At 29.7% G+C, this 17,206-nt stretch overlaps 1 protein-coding gene across 5 annotated transcripts in view; it reads left to right on the top strand.

The window, feature by feature from the left end:
- Positions 1-17,206, top strand: part of LOC125057970 — a 133,734-nt gene that overhangs the window by 55,483 nt on the left and 61,045 nt on the right. For 3 of the 5 annotated variants that reach the window (XM_047662061.1, XM_047662269.1, XM_047662197.1), the window contains one exon: positions 13,403-13,544. In XM_047662061.1, coding sequence (XP_047518017.1) covers positions 13,403-13,544 — 142 coding nt within the window. Of the gene's footprint in view, positions 1-3,976; positions 4,167-13,402; positions 13,545-17,206 lie in introns of those variants that run through there. The other 2 variants (XM_047661987.1, XM_047662142.1) reach the window with 1 other exon arrangement.

The raw sequence follows: 17,206 nt of genomic DNA on the forward strand, positions 1-17,206 counted from the left end.
TAAATTAGTTCATAGGTCAGGCGAAGAAGTGATTTACTAATACTGACGAAATTCTTATGAATTAATAAGCTATATATGTAAAAAACTTTGTAAGTTTAACAAGCTTTGGTATGACTGCTTATGTTTTCACTTTGTTCAAGATTGTGTATAAAGTGAATGGGGCCGATACATTCTTATATCTATTTCCTTAATCATGTTTCTATATTCAAGTAAGAGCTTGGACTTCCGTGCCTGACACACGTCTTCGGCATTCTGGTCTCCTTATGACGTAATGGTGCAAATCGAAACCAAGACTTCAGGGTTGTGAATAGGGGGCAAACGCGCAGGAGGCTCACATGATGTTATGTGATACCGCCACCCATGGACTCTCAACTCTCAATGCCAGAGGGCTCGTGAGTGCGTTGCCGGCCCTTTAAGAATTATTACGCTATTTTCTTGAAGAACCCTAAGTCGAATTAGTACGCCTTTTTCATGAAGGACCCTAAGTCGAATTGGTTCGGAAATACTTCTGTGGGCAGCTGGTAACCAGCATAGTGGACGTCGAGGTGATAAAGCAGCTACTCTTCTTAAATAGTTTAGTACTATACTTTACTATATTTTAAAGCTCAAGTATATTCTATTCCCTCAAAAACATAAAACAAGCGCCTGCCTCGCATTTTAAATGTATTTACAATTTTATTCAGCCCACGAAATATGCGTGGGGCAGGATCACTGATTAAAAGCTTAAACACGATAGCTTCCATAGATTATTTGCAAGCGTAATGACATTATTGCGAGCGGAGATCTCGATATTGATTAGCGCGTGTCCAGCACGCGTCAAGTACTTAGTACCTTTATCTGCCCACTTGAAGCTGAGATTTAAAAGGGTTCTTTTGAAATAGACGACACGATAATGGCAGCGAATGGTGTTGTTTGCTTTTTATTTTAGAATGGACGTTACATAAAATCATTTGAGTGATTGGATCTGAATAGCAGAAGTGATAGTCATTGTTATTTTACCTTGCATTTTATGTTAAGAGTCTAAAAAATATTAAAAAAGTATTATCAGAATATAAGGAAATGAATAGCGATTTGATGCCATAGTTAATTTAGTCCTGCAATCATCATTTATTTAGTTAATCGTCATTATACATTTCACAAATGACTTTTATTGAGGAAAATATGAATAATCATTTGTGAAGGAACTTTACCCAAACCCAAAAGCGGCAATAAACTCCTTAAATGAGGTGTTCATATAAAGATATTACGTTGAGTAATAGGAAAATTATGAGTATCGTGTCACCTATGAGTTGTTGCTGAGCTATTTATTGCGGGAACATAATATGCGCGTTATGACAACGTGACTACAATAGATGAGCTAATGTGAGCCTGAGAAAATTGTGCAATATAGGTCACTTGGGGATATAATTGTAGAAATAGTTTAGTTACTTACTGACAAGTGCATTGGATGGATTGTTTTTGTGCAAGCGGTTAAACTGTGTGTGCCTTGATTACCTTACGTATTAGTTTCGTCACGATAAATGCCCGTTGTAATAGAAAATAATCTTAATTTTAATTTGTGTGGTACTCAGAGACGTAAGTTTTGAGTTAATAGCTACTTAATTCGTTGCAGTTTTAATGATTAATCTATCTGTTAGCCTTATAGTAAAGTGATACAAATATTACGAAATCTCGCGGTAACATATTTAATAAATACGATAAATTTATAAAAACTAGTTAATTGAAACAATTAGGCCATAAATGCGTTTCACTATTTGTCACCGAAAGCAGAGAAAATTGAAAGTTTTTATCATCTCTCGCCATCGAGGACCAAAAAACCTTCTAAGTCACGAATTCGGACATATTTTTCTCACCATCAAAGGCCCAAATAAAAAGTAGGCCGAAGATTTTGGTCCGATAAAAAATCTCGCGTGCGCAAGATACGATCGATCCACCTACTTTTGTCTGATTACAAATAATTAAATATGCCACCGAGTGGGCCGATGGACCCTTGTCACTCTCGATTAAATTTAACGGCTCCATCGCGTTTGTTTACTTAATAAACACTACACCCACTTAGTAAGGAAAATGAGTTAAAGTTCTTATTAACTTTAAGATTTGGGATTTAATACGATAGGTTTTTTGTATAACCACATAATCATTGGTTTTAGTCCAGATATGGGATATTTTCTGTTTTATACATTATTATCTTATATGTTAGTAGGTGATTAAGAAAGTAATTACTCGTTTAAATTGAAACCAGGATAATTGACTGATATGGCATCACATATTATTCTTTGTTCTCGTAGTCTTTACCTGTATTGAGTTAAATTACATTATAACACGCGTTGTCTATATGCGAAAAATATTTAAGATAATAATTCTAAGTCGATAACCAATATTAAATCAAAAATCAGAACATGGATTACGAATCCCGAGAATAGAGGTCTAGTTTTTGTATTGCCTAAAATGGTAATTATTACTGATGGCTATATAATCAATTTAGGTAAATCCTTTGTCTGAATCTTAGGTGCATTTTTTCTTCGTTCGTGCTGGTCATGGTCCAAATTTATTAGTCTAACATTAATTTAGAGTTATTTGTTAAGAGACTAAAATTCGTCATCTTATACATTACGTATAGTACTTATACCAGTAGTAAATTCATTTGTATGTCAGGTATTTTGCATTCTCATAAGTGTATTATGAAGACAAAATAAATTAAGATTCGACGTGTACTCTGTTGAACAGTTAGTTCCGTAAAGTGAGAATTATGTATTTGATATGTACAGCACATAGGATGTTAACGGTCAACACTGTTAATTCTAACATTAGGTTACTGTTGTTTGAATTATTATTAGAAAACATAGCATTATATATACATATGGTTGGTAAAGTTAAGAAGGAGTTATATTAAATAGAAATCACCTTAAGTGACATATTTTTGAGGTTACAAGATACGTTTAGTTGTGGGACTACGGAAATATTTTTTACTAATGGTCTAAGATCCCGATATACAACGACTTGCACCGAGATGCTTATTTAATGAAACGTATTTTATATTTAATTTAATATGTCAATAAATTTAATCCATATGGGTTGCCTAGCAAATTTCAGTCCAGAGCATTTTAATTAATATTTAAAAAAAATATTTTTTTTAACATTTCACCGGTATGATTATTAGATAAATTCTATACCAATCGAAAGTATGAAGCCCATAGAATATGCAAACGTTAGGTTGTTTTTAATCAATTAATTATTTATGTGTATATTTTTATGTGCCACTAAAGTATATATATACATCTTTAGTAAAAAAGAAAGTTATGGTGATACATATATAATACTACCCTGATTAAAAATATTGATTGAAAAAAAAAAAAAATTTACTACATGCAAATTATAAAAAAAATTTTTTTTTTAAATATTAATTAAACATACTCTGGAGTGAAATTTGATAGGCAACCCATATGGATTATATTTATTGACATATTAAATGAAATATAAAATACGTTTAATTAAATAAGCATCTCGGTGAAGGTCGTTGTATATCGGGATCTTATACTATAACGGAGACCCAGGAACGCACGTGATTTCAGAGTTTAAATATATTTATATATCTAGCTTATGACTTTATAAACGTTATTATTATATCATAGTAAATAAACGATGATAATAAGCTGACGTGAACCCCACTATTTTCACACCATTCACTTTTACTAGACAAATTTCGGCAATACAAACTCGAATATATATTTCTCTTTCCCTCACGCGATAAAACTAATTTGCAGGAACGAGATTACCAAATAATTTAACAATGTTTTACGTTTAATGACTGAGTATAAGGCTAAATTGAAATTTTTATGTTAATAAGATTGCGACGTTGCTCCAATTATTTCGTTAGTTAAAAGTGTATACGTTTGTGAGTGGTTGTGTTAGTGTTTAATATATATGTTTATTAATATATATTTCGTATTTGCATTAAGGTTTACTAATTAACATTAAAAAAGTCATAATGAGAGGGCATTTCTCGTGACGCCATCTTGACGAATTTCGAATAACGAACATTTGTATCGAATTTTTAGTTTGTACTTTTCCACTTAATAACTTGTGAAAATGGATTTGCGCAACCACAAACTGTTTAAGTTGAGGAAAACCAACCTATCAAGGGCGATGTCAATATCTACGCCAAGGTGAGTTGAGAAAGCTTTAAATAAAAATTGGATAATCATAGAATGTATTACTTTCTCTTTGGCTAAATTTTGTATAATAATCATGACAAATTAGTTCCACCCTTTTTATTATGAACTATATCTTAAGAGTTAATAATGTATGTTTAGTACATGTGGAGAAAATCATTTCAAACATAGTACATAAATAAAGGGCGTAGAAGGAAAACTTTACAATGTTTTAATAATGTTAATTATAATGCTCCGACCCCTAATTATGTGTATTATCGAGTATCTAAGTAATTTCCATACTTATGCGGATAATTATATAATTATATTAATTGCATGAACGCATTATAGATATTTCAAATCATCCGCTTTCGATGTGAAATTAATGATTGACCTTCGTAATTAAATAATGAATATATGATTCCATATTAATTAATTTAATTTATTAATAATTAATTTATGAAAGTTATTTAATTTCGTTTATATTAATATACACGAGATTTACAAGTTTATAAATTGAATATGTTTAATCAATTCAATGAAACATAAAATAGCACATTTTTCTTACGTAGAAAAAGTTGCTGTTATATGCTAGTTTAAAAGATATGTTACTATATTATGTAATGTATAATGATACTTTTTTCTTATATTGTGTAATCGGATTAGACTAAGAATTAATGTGCACCGAAGTTGGGTGTTTAATTCGTGAAAGCGCCCATTGTGCTACGCGTTATGTAAAAATGGCTTACTTCTTTCAATAGCTCTTACGTAATAATTACTTATCATTATATCAAACCTCTAGGCGGCGAAGCTTTAAACAAATATAAGTGCAAATTCTATTGTTGACAAACTATAGACCCAATTCTATATTGGGCATATTTGATAGTAAATATTCAAAAATATTAACCGAATTTATTTGTAAAATGTTGCCCCCATTTTGTAAAACAAAAAGTTAATTAAAAACTGCTCACAGTCGCTATTTATAATTCATATATCTTTAAAAAATTACATATTTAATTTAAATAGCGATTACTATCACAAGTGACGTTTGTGTTTTCAATATAATAAATAATAAACTAAAATAAAACAATGTATATTATTTTTAATAGTGAAAAGTGATGATGATATCCTTGACATTCTTTCTAAAAACAATACCATTTTTTTATAATTTGTAGAAGATTTATACACGCTTAAATGTGTTCTAATTATGAAAATTAAACTTAAAGGAGGTCTATAAACAAAGATATCTTAATCTAGCCTTGGAAAAACAATTATAATTTTCTCACGACTTCGTAAAAAATTCTCATACACGGTACTACCATTTTTGTCTAATGCCTTTTTAAGATTGAGTATGAAGGAAATCAGTCTGAAATCATTCTAGACGTTAAATTGTATTTTAAACGATTTAATTTTAAATTATTTATATTAAACCTAAAACACTTTTGCACTTATACTAAGAACGCGTTCCTATTTTTGACCATTAATACAAAATCCATGCCCAATTTCGACCCATTCGATCGATTTAAGGAGAAAAAATTATTAAAAATTTGATAACCTTGGGTTTTTTTAGATCCGTTAGTAAATAAGAGTAGGTACTTCAATTACGTTACAGCGAAAATAAATAACGAAATCTTTAAAAATAGATATATTCATCGTTTATACGTTTTAAAATTACCAAGTTAAAATATAAAATCTTGATTACAAGTGACTGGGTTTTTGTCTAACATTACAGACAGGAAGATTTAAAAACCGGTTGTTGTCAAAGAGACCGTATTGCAAGAAGTATTTACCGTACAAATCTTGTTAAAAGTAATGGTTTTGATGATCGCATAGGTCATGATTTAGTTAAACAAAAATCTCAATATAATATAAATAATGTATTTACATTAGATAGCTTTGAAGCTGTTATTATTCATTCAGATTTTAAAAGAATTTAAAAAAATATATTTTGTACATACATTTTTTGTAAAGATTAAACCATATGTGAAACAATAGGTGTTTGAAATTGGACACAAGAAGCACGAGATAGAGATGGCTTGGCATGACAAAGATTTCGGAGACTTGCGAAGGCTATGGCTCTTAAGCGGCTATGCAGACATTGATGATGATGAAACCATTTTTCATTTAATATTTTCTTCGGTCAATAATTTAATTAAAAAATGACAGGATTTAACTTTGTACTAATTTTAATATTGATTTCTTAAATTGATCAATGAAACTTCAGCTTTACACACTTTTACCTTGGATAATATTATAATAAAATGTTTATTATCGTTTACAATATATTTCAGTAGCTTTAAGTAATTTAACCCCGAATGTGTGAAGAATTTTAAATTAGTTATTTGCAAAGATGTTAACGGCAGATTAATGAGACATGTGTACCACATAACGGATTAGCTTGACATCCCATTATTATTATTCAAGACAGTGTAATGTGTACTTATGTGGGAACTGAAAAATAAAATTATACATAATAATTTGGTCATATTGAAAGCTTTCTTACTATACTAGTTTAAAAATAAGTAAAGAGTATTTTTAAAAGACGATTTTTTTTTAGATTATTTTGTTATTATTTCATTGTCATTGTTAGCTTCAAACATTTAAAATATTTACTCTATTTACAATGCTATAGTTTGGTTTTGCCGCAATATATATTTGCGTTGATATCTTTTGTATTGACAAAAGTAACGATGTTTTATTAAAGTGGATTATAAAAAAGGTATTACCGTTTTAAAATACAACTTAACCTTATGTAAACTATTTAAATGCATTATATTCATGGACTTTACGCACAACGGACCTACACAAACCATATTATTATATCATTCTGTATAACTTAACGGTTAAAACGGTTTTAAGTCAAATAAAAAGGAGCTTTGATTGTAATCAATGGTATTTCCAAACAGGTTTCTAATACGTTGGTGCAATCTTGCATGTAACATTTTGACATTGGGACGTGCCGTCATTTCATCTCGCAAAACTGACCAGGGTCTTAGTTGATACCATCGCGAAGGTTATCAATAGTCGTCTAACTGCTATCTTCTTTTCTTCGAAAGTGCCAGACCTGTTGAATGTTGTATCGAGATCTGAAACTGTAGTCATATAAAACATTAGCATCTACCGTAGAATTCGACGTTTTTACTATATTTTAAACTGAGAATAAATTAAAGAAAATTCCATTTCCCCCACTTACATATTTTGGAGTTACTTACAGTTATTGCAGAGGTTTCGATTGAGAAATTATGGAAAAAATACATAGTTATAGATTTAGTTTTGCAATCAAAGAAAATAGGAATCATACAAATATGGTAAATAGTTTTATAACCATACAACAGTATTAATAGTGTCCGTACATATATATGATCTTCATACGTGTAATTTTTGAGAACATGGACTTCCTTACGCAATTTCTAGTAAAAAATCTAAATTAAAATAAATTGAATATTCTACAGTATTTTTTTTTAACTTACATACCTATGTTTAAAAATAATTTGTCTTTATAATAACTGTTCAAGTTTCATTATAATTGCTATTATTAAATTACAGAAAATTGTCTGAAATGCTATTCTATTATTCAAGCATAAAATCTTTTAGTAATATAAATTTTAAATATGTTAAAAATTCCTTTTGTTTTTTTTTACATCATTACCTTAATTGAAATAGAAGTCTGAATAATTAATTTTAGTGCATCATTAAATTTAAATGTCACGGTGCAATTTTGCAAATACGAAGGAATTTAATAATTAGATATCATTTAGTTCAAGGATATATATTCTATTTGGAGTATGATTGCATATTAAGCAGTTAATAGCGACTGTAAATATTACCATAATATTAAAGTAAAAGTTTTAAGACTTCTGTAGAATTTTAAATATTATTTCACCGTATCCCGCAGGTTAGGAAATACATTACAAAACAAAATGAATTAAACGATTACTAATACATTTCATTATTACTTTGTAGGTTAAGAAAATTGTAAATACAAATTATACGTATGTAGCATGATTGAATGATAAAGATTACATAAAATCATTGTTATATGTAATACTATATCTATGTTGAAAATTAGATAATCTAGTCTTTGACATATACTTATGCAGTTGTCTATGGGTGCGTCCTTTGTATTCGAAGACAGACCTGCTGCCGTTCCCAACAGGTATTGTAATAATATTCAAATTATTACAAGTGTATTGATTCTGTTGATTTATTTAAATCAGCTCATTCTTTTCATAGACACATTATGCAAAGCGAGAGTGAAATCTCATTGTTATATTTGCTCTAAAGGTAATTCATATAAAACTGGTACGAATAAATTTAAACCTTCTTGACGTTTTGTACTGAAGAACACGCTATAATAGTAGTAAAATGACATACATTTCTGAAGAATTTATATTTTTTTATCTATGACTGAATGATTCCGGATTCATGTATTAGACCAGTGCCGATAATTTTTGAAACCAAAAAAAATTACAGTAGGATTAAACCCATTAGAAAAGGAGGGGAATATGATCAAAATGAAAGGAAAAATAAATTACGGTCGATCTGAGGTCGGGAAGGGATAGGGGGGGGAGTTTTAAGGGTAAAAAACGGTTTATCTCGATTTCCGGCAAAACTAAAAGTCCTATCGAAGAAAGTTAAATGGCAAAGTTGTAGGTAATGAAAAGATCTAAAACTTTTGTATTCACACATTTTTCACATAACCTCAAAATTTATGTGAAAAATTCAAAAAACCAAGTTTTTGGTTTTTAATTTTTATCTTTAACAAAAATAAAAATTTTTTAACGAAATTTGGTGAAAACTTACCTTTCTATGTCCCAAATATGCTGTAATTTATTTGATTAAAAATATTTATTTGTTCACCTTATTTTGAATTAATATCGAAAAAACACCCTAATTTTCAATCGAAAATTCTGACGTCAAAATTTCAGCTTTTTTCAAAAAGTTGGTGTGCTTTCAGTTCATTGAAATCTCTACTTTCCTATGGTAAAAAAATATATATATATTACCATAGTAAATCTTCTCAGAAAACGCAAAAAATCGTATGCAGTAACGCCCAGACCTGTCATCCCCTTCCTTACTTCTCTATGAAATACGAAAATTTTAGCCCATCTAAAGGCTAAATTTTTTTTTTAGGTCACTCAGGTATATATAAGTTATCTTAAAATAGTAATAAATAGGCATCTGATTATAATTTAAAGAAGATTCATAGAGAAGTAGGGAAGGGGATGACAGGTCTGGGCGTTACTGCATACGATTTTTTGCGTTTTCTGAGAAGATTTACTATGGTAATATATATATATTTTTTTACCATAGGAAAGTAGAGATTTCAATGAACTGAAAGCATACCAACTTTTTGAAAAAAGCTGAAATTTTGACGTCAGAATTTTCGATTGAAAATTAGGGTGTTTTTTCGATATTAATTCAAAATAAGGTGAACAAATAAATATTTTTAATCAAATAAATTACAGCATATTTGGGACATAGAAAGGTAAGTTTTCACCAAATTTCGTTAAAAAAAATTTATTTTTGTTAAAGATAAAAATTAAAAACCAAAAACTTGGTTTTTTGAATTTTTCACATAAATTTTGAGGTTATGTGAAAAATGTGTGAATACAAAAGTTTTAGATCTTTTTATTACCTACAACTTTGCCATTTAACTTTCTTCGATAGGACTTTTAGTTTTGCCGGAAATCGAGATAAACCGTTTTTTACCCTTAAAACTACCCCCCCCACCCCTTCCCGACCTCAGATCGACCGTAATTTATTTTTCCTTTCATTTTGATCATATTCCCCTCCTTTTCTAATGGGTTTCATCCTACTGTAATTTTTTTCACTTTTTATTTATTTTAAAGGCTATCTGCACTGGTCTATATAATATGATCCAGTTTATAAAACGTATTAAAAACATCATCTATGATTTATGACATAGCAAAACATTAATGAAATCGATGACCTCATATGTTAATGTCCATTATCACTAATAAATAAAATGTCAATATAAAATGGCATTGAACTCTTTAAAATTTCGTAATCTCACACGTTGAAGATTTTCTTTTGCAAATTACAACAAGTGTCATCTTAAAAATGGAACATGTCCAATTTTTAAACGGCTTTTCTGTAGGCTATGTCGTAACATATAGGTTTAACCTTTATGCAACTTAAAACTTTGTTCCATAGATATAAGAATGAAATTGGTTTGAAATCATAAAACCTCATTTTTGTTAGACATATAATAGACCCGTGTAATTAGGATCTCAAGCACGTTGCTATTTGACTTGGAAAGCAGTTAAAAGAATGTGTCTTGGTTATTTTAAAGGAATTTACAAATGTTGTAATCAAGTCTTGACAATATTTAACGGTAATTACATTTACAGCTTTTTTATTATCTCTGGTTTACTAGATTTTAATTGTCTGAATTATAAACATATAGAATAAACAAGAAGAAACAAACACTCGTTCTTGTTTCCACTATTTGTTAAACGGATGTAAAATTTTCCATAATTCAAATAATCTTCAGGATAGTAATAGCATATGCAAATTAATAATAATTGCATTTTAATTATAATTGTATATTGCTAATCACCTAAGACTGTTCATTTACCTAAATGAAATATATATTTATTAAATGAACTAGTATCATATTATACATATCTTTATTTGTACACACTATTTCCCAATACAGTAAACCTGTGTATGCTACGATAACAAATTCATAAAAACTTATATAATATAATTTAAAATGACAAAAATTTAAAATGAGACTTGTAAAAAAGCTATAGAAACTTGTAGTCGTGATCACTGAAAGAAAAATTACTTTTAAATGTCATGCAAGAGTAATTTTCTCGTAGAAAAGGCGATTACATCACTCCACGTGTTCTCCTTACTGTAATTGCAGATGGCTGTTATAAAAAGACGTATAAAAGTTGACCGAGCCCGCTAGGTGCCTCTAGACATAACGGGGTTGTTCTACGGTTATCGAAGGTTTTAATACGCTATTTTTGTTCAGACATTGTTAGACTGTTTTGCCTTGTTTTTTTATTGATTTTATAACTTTTTATATGCTCAAGCTTTTCTTGCGTTTTATTTGTGATGGCAGTTTCTATGGATTAACATTTGGCCTGATCTAGATTAAATAATGTAGTAGAAGTACGAGTATACAATACGTAATTATACCTAAGAGTTATGATTTAATTTGTATTTGTTTACAGCTTATTATAATTAAGCACACTTTAATAGAAAATACTTACCTCGATTATAACGAAGTTAGTTAAGATAATTACAGAAGTATTTTGAATTTGAAAACAAAGTTTTATGATATCGTTGGGACAGTTTTATAATTGTTACTCCTAAACCCTCACGGTTATACATAAATTGTTAATCTACATAAGCTTTTAAAATAGAAGTTAAAGATATAATGATCGAGGTCGATACTAATGGCACATCCCTAGCTCTTGAATATAGGTCAGTATACAGCAAACGGGACTGAGTTACGGTGTACACCTATTACGATCCTATTACGTAATACTTCATATAGCCATTTAAAATGATTGATGACATCAGCGTGTTCGATTAAAATATTTTTATGGTGATCAATTGGGTGTTTGGATTTAAGAATACGATATATACAGATGATACCTAACTAGCAATATTCGATATCTATGCTCGAATTGACATGGCTTTTGATTAAGCGTATTTAATATAAATAATAATAATAGTCTCTATTCGAAACTGGTTGACCCGAGGAACTTTGTATCATAGCATTTGTGTCAAAACTACATACAATTTTTTTAACTAACTAAAGATATGACAACGAAGTGACAATTTTTTATTTCTTAAAAGACAAAAATATACCTCAGCTATCAACAGTTTTATTGGAAAATTATCGTTTTTAGTAGGTTACTTTCCTTATTCTTTATGTTTCCCAAAACTATCACAAATATCTCAAGATTAGCCAAATAGGTCCAGCCACTCTCGGGTTTTAGCGAGACAAACGAACAGTAACTCAGAATAGCTATAGATAAACTTATCATAAGTTAAGTTTGCTTAACAATAATCACTTAATATTAATAGACTAACTAGTTAGTAGTTTAATTGTGTCTCGTATTAAATGTTAATATATGCCTTTTGGCATAGGCCTGCTCCAACTGATGCCACTGTTGCGCATCAGATGCGACTTTATTTCTATATGGACCTAGCGTGGTCCGAATTTCGTCTTCCCTTCTTATGAGGCGCTCCTGTTTTTATTTTCCAGAGAACAGTTATTTGTTTCTTCTGTTTTTTCGTCTTCTTTCACAGAGTATTATGTCATCTCTAATAAGCTTTCGCTAAAATCTCAGAACAAATCTTTTAAATATGAACATATTTTTATCTTTTTCCTTTCAACAACGAATAGAAAGATTTTGTTCTAATCTGCTTACAATAAACTTATTACCTTTAACACAAATGAAACCAAGTCGGATTCTTAAGTCATCCATTTACGTCTAATACAGATCCTCCATATACCGTGTAACAAGACACATTCACCAGTTTCCTAGTCAATAAATCGTCGATCAACACCTGTAACTGTAGCAGCTGAACAAAGTTATCTACGCTTTCTCCGACAGGCCTATACGCAACATGAATGGAAGGAACTGTACGATCTTAGATACGAGCCAATGCCGGGCTCAATGCCATACATTGTTAGCAGTCGGAAGGAAGCGTGGCTAAATTATGCTTTGTTAGTTCTGGATGGGAGATGTTTTGTCGTTAAATTGCTGAGATTACGATAAGGTTCTGTAGTACTTATACAAAATAAAAAAGCTATTAACTTCAATATACATAAATATTTTTAAAGTAGTTTTACTCTTTTCAATAGGAATGGGACGATTGATACAAAATTCTGTTGATAATGATTTTTTAGCGCTAAATTCTTCTAATAGCACACTCATAAGTTAATGAAGACCTTTTATGACCATTAGAAGCAGATTAATTAAACGTTTATGAATAATTTTTTTTAACGTATATTAGACCTAATGAACATTTTAACTACATTTTCTTCACTTATTTTGTGATTTTGGTTAGAGTAGATTGTACTTTTAGTTAAGGTATAAATAATATAATTTCGACTCAATAATTACCTTTCATTTATAAAATGTAATGCTATCTTGAATATTTTCTATAAAAAATACCGAGTTATACCGAGGTTTTATTAAATTGAATTTAATGAAATTTTAAACATTTTATTAATCAATTATTATTTTTTATTGTTACAGCCTAGGACCATTTGAGTTGGCGACGGGGGGCGAGATGGTGTCTAGACGGCGGATATTGTCACGTTCACGTGACGACCTCTCACAGGCGCTCGCGCAAGAAGAAGAGGAAGATGTGTGGTATCAAAAGGATAAGCTTTATAAGGTAATTTAAGTATAAATTTTATAAAATATAACACGCATCAAAAAATTATGAATGCATAATTGATACTTTACCCGTCGAAGATTTTTCTTGGATCTTTTTAAATAATGTAATTTCGCAGTAAGTACTGTGTTTAATTATATATAATATATATTATTTACGAAGTTTTTTTAACTACTGTAATCAAGTTCCGTAACTTTAGAGAGTCTATAGAAAGTGTATACTTACTTGATTCCAGTTATAAACTGTTTTACAGTAAGAAAATATTACTAATTACAAGTACTTTTATATCATTATAGACACACCGTAAGTAAAGCTTTCTAAACATCAATCAAGGTTTTACGGTTTAGTTCACATGACAAATACCATTCTCAATGACAATCGGTGGCCATTATAATAGTTAAAAACGATTGTGTTAGTTAATATAAGTGGAGCGGTTTCTAATATTACCAAAGACAAATTATCATTACGTATCTATTATGGTTTTCGGTATTTCGGTCGAGTGAAAGCATAAGAATTTACTTTAGCTCTCTAGCTAAACCACTCTTTGTTTTGCGTACTAAATTGTGAATTTATAATTTTGACAATTTATTTATACTAATAAAATCAGGGTTCTTAGTGTTATTTACATTATTTTTGTTCGCATTTACAGAGAGGGTCAAATATTGGTTGTTTGTAAAGTAGGTTTACGATCGAGATGTTTACGTGATAACGTCTTATTGGTGATATAAGTTTTTGGGAAGTAAGGAATTAATGAAGATAACAATTTTTTCAAATTTTAAATTACATCTATCGTTTTATTCACACTTTTGATGATAAATTTCGGGTGTAAAATGTTTACTTATTCGACTATGATATACATTTTTCTTCATACATTCACGGAATGACTGGCAGCGCTCGAGATGAGACGGGAGATCGGTCCGTCTCTCTCTCGTTATACCTGCGATCGCGCTCGTGAGGTTTTGGTGTGACACAAGTTTCTGAACATGTCACCCGACTAAAACGATTTTAAAGACGTTATCACGTCAAAAACTAAGTTAGCGGGCGCTAGAACAAATTCGTTGTTTATCAGTTATATAATCTGAATAGACGCCTATTGCCAAATTAATGTAATAAACACGAATGTCCCATAGCACCGTGTTACGTTTTCGCTTCCTTTGTCTAGTATTGCGTTTTTGTGAGCGTTTCCGACTACACACTTATTAGGAACGTGAGAACATGCAACATTGCTATTCTTTCTATACGTTTCGTTTTGATTTAACTATTTAATTGATTATTTTTGACATAGATTTTTTATTACTATCATAACTTCATAAAACTAAATATGTAACTTTAATATTAATAATATTTGTATATTTTTAATTTTTTGCTTTAATTGTTATTATATTAAATATATGAAATATTAACTACTTTTTTATAAACAAAAATTTAAAACATAAAGATTAATTGCAAATTTTTGAATATCGTCGTCAATCGACGGCCCAAGGAATGGCCCAAAGATGGAGGAGCACAACATACATACGTAAAAACTTATTCCTATGAGATTTGAATTCGGTGAAAAATAACGAAATATACAAACTACTTTCTTTTTGCGTACAAAATAGCGTAAAATGACAATTTGATACGAGAGCGATGGCTTAATGAAAGTTCACAAAAATCGTGAGAGATGTCAAAGTTGCACAAATGTTTAGGTCAACTTTGGTTGAATGAATAAATCGTGCCACAACAAACAATTGTTATAAGTTATCGCAAAACTAATCGCTTGATCCGTGAACTCTTGTCTGTGGTGTCACTGGGCATTTCCGTGTATGAAAACGTAATCAATAGTTCTGACACTTTTTGCTAATTTTTTACAAATTTTTAATTTATGAAAAGAGTAGGCACTGAAATATGTCATGAATATTATGTTTTTTCGTTAAAGCTTTATATATTTTTTTCTTTTAATTTTGTCTATATTCAATTCTCACTTAAGTATAGTAAAGTAAGCACTTTAGATGATGTGATTCCGTCAACAGTAATTATTTACTTTTTTACACATATTACTCACACATTGTCTATGGTTGAAACAAAATGCATTTTCTAGGATTCCTACAAATAATTAATACGTTAATGTTCTACTATTTTTGAGAGCTTTGCTTACCTTTGTTGACAAGAGGAAGGGGGGGGGGGGATAAAATGCAGTAAATCTGCTTACGTAATACTTGAACGCCCCCATAGCGGCAACGATATTATAAAAAATACTTAAAGTTTTTATAATAAGAATTTAGTATAGAACCTTTTTAATCTATAATATGACTCTAAACTCCTGCATAGGCATATTTAATGCGTTACCGAATGCATTATTTAATAATTTTTCAGTTAATTTAAACTTTAATTTAACAGTATTGATAACCTTAATCGATACATTCAATGACCCAGCAATATTATTGCAATTTATATTTTTGATTGAAACTCTTTCAAAATTTCACGCATTGCTTTCACTCAAACTGACATGATGAAATGCATTTCATAAAATACTTCATCATTTGTCAAACCCTTTTCAATGTATTCACATTAATTAAAGCTTTGGAAGGTCTTTCTTTAGAATTAAACATTATAAGCTCTTTTTATTTTTAAATTATCTCCTATCGTTTTATATATTTTTTGCGTCATTTGGATAAATAATAAGCGAAGTAGGGTATTCTTAGATTTTAATTTATCATTATATGAAGGTCGAAATGATTACGTGTTGTATTGTCATAGTTTCACGTACACAATCCCTGGCACAAACTAGTCGAATAATTATTGATGAAATGTCCATCAAAAAGTTGATTAATCATTAAAATGAATTGTTGAAACAAGTCACGATTTAGCTTTGAACTTAGATCTAGAACGTTTAAAACAAAAGCAAATGTGGAGAAACAACACAATTTAGGACGAGGTTACATTATTTATTATTACAATTGAATAATTGCATAACGGACTATTTTACGTGCTGATTAATAGTTTTCATTAATAAACTCACTAAAAATATGAGAAGTAAATTCACTATTTAGTTTTGCTTTCCCCTATATTATCTTTAAATGTATGGGAATTTAACTTTTAATTGCCAGCACTTTGAGCATTGGATAGCAACCTATGGAGCAAAAAATAACATTTTAATAGTTCTACGACAGGTGTTAAGCAATGGTGTTGAATGACGCTTACGACACTTGTTGGTCAGTGCTAATCATGCAATACTTCTAACTTACTATGATCTTATATTTGTTTATAGGGTTATGCCAAAGTACACATTATCACATACATACTAAAACACGTTCAAAAATTTAGATATAAAAACAGGTATGCAATTGGCGGCCTTATCGCTAACAAGCGATCACTTTCAGGCAACCCTAGTAAGAAAAAAAGAATTACAAGGGCGTGCAGCATATATTAACAACAATAAAATTACAAGAAACAATGAAAAATTGTGACAACTAAAATGAATAAAAAAAATTAAGTATACGTCAAATTTCAAAAATTAGGGCCGCTGTTTTCCCTAATAGTAGTAAAGTTTTATTTTCAAGATACATAGAATCTAAATTGAGAATAATCGTTATTTATATTTATAATTAAAGAGATACTATTTAAAGTTGGGGGGCGCATTGTGAATATCAAGGCCATTGTTCTAAGCTTAATGCCGTCAC

The sequence above is a fragment of the Pieris napi genome, chromosome 1 (genome assembly GCF_905475465.1).
Source record: "Pieris napi chromosome 1, ilPieNapi1.2, whole genome shotgun sequence".
Taxonomy (NCBI): domain Eukaryota; kingdom Metazoa; phylum Arthropoda; class Insecta; order Lepidoptera; family Pieridae; genus Pieris; species Pieris napi.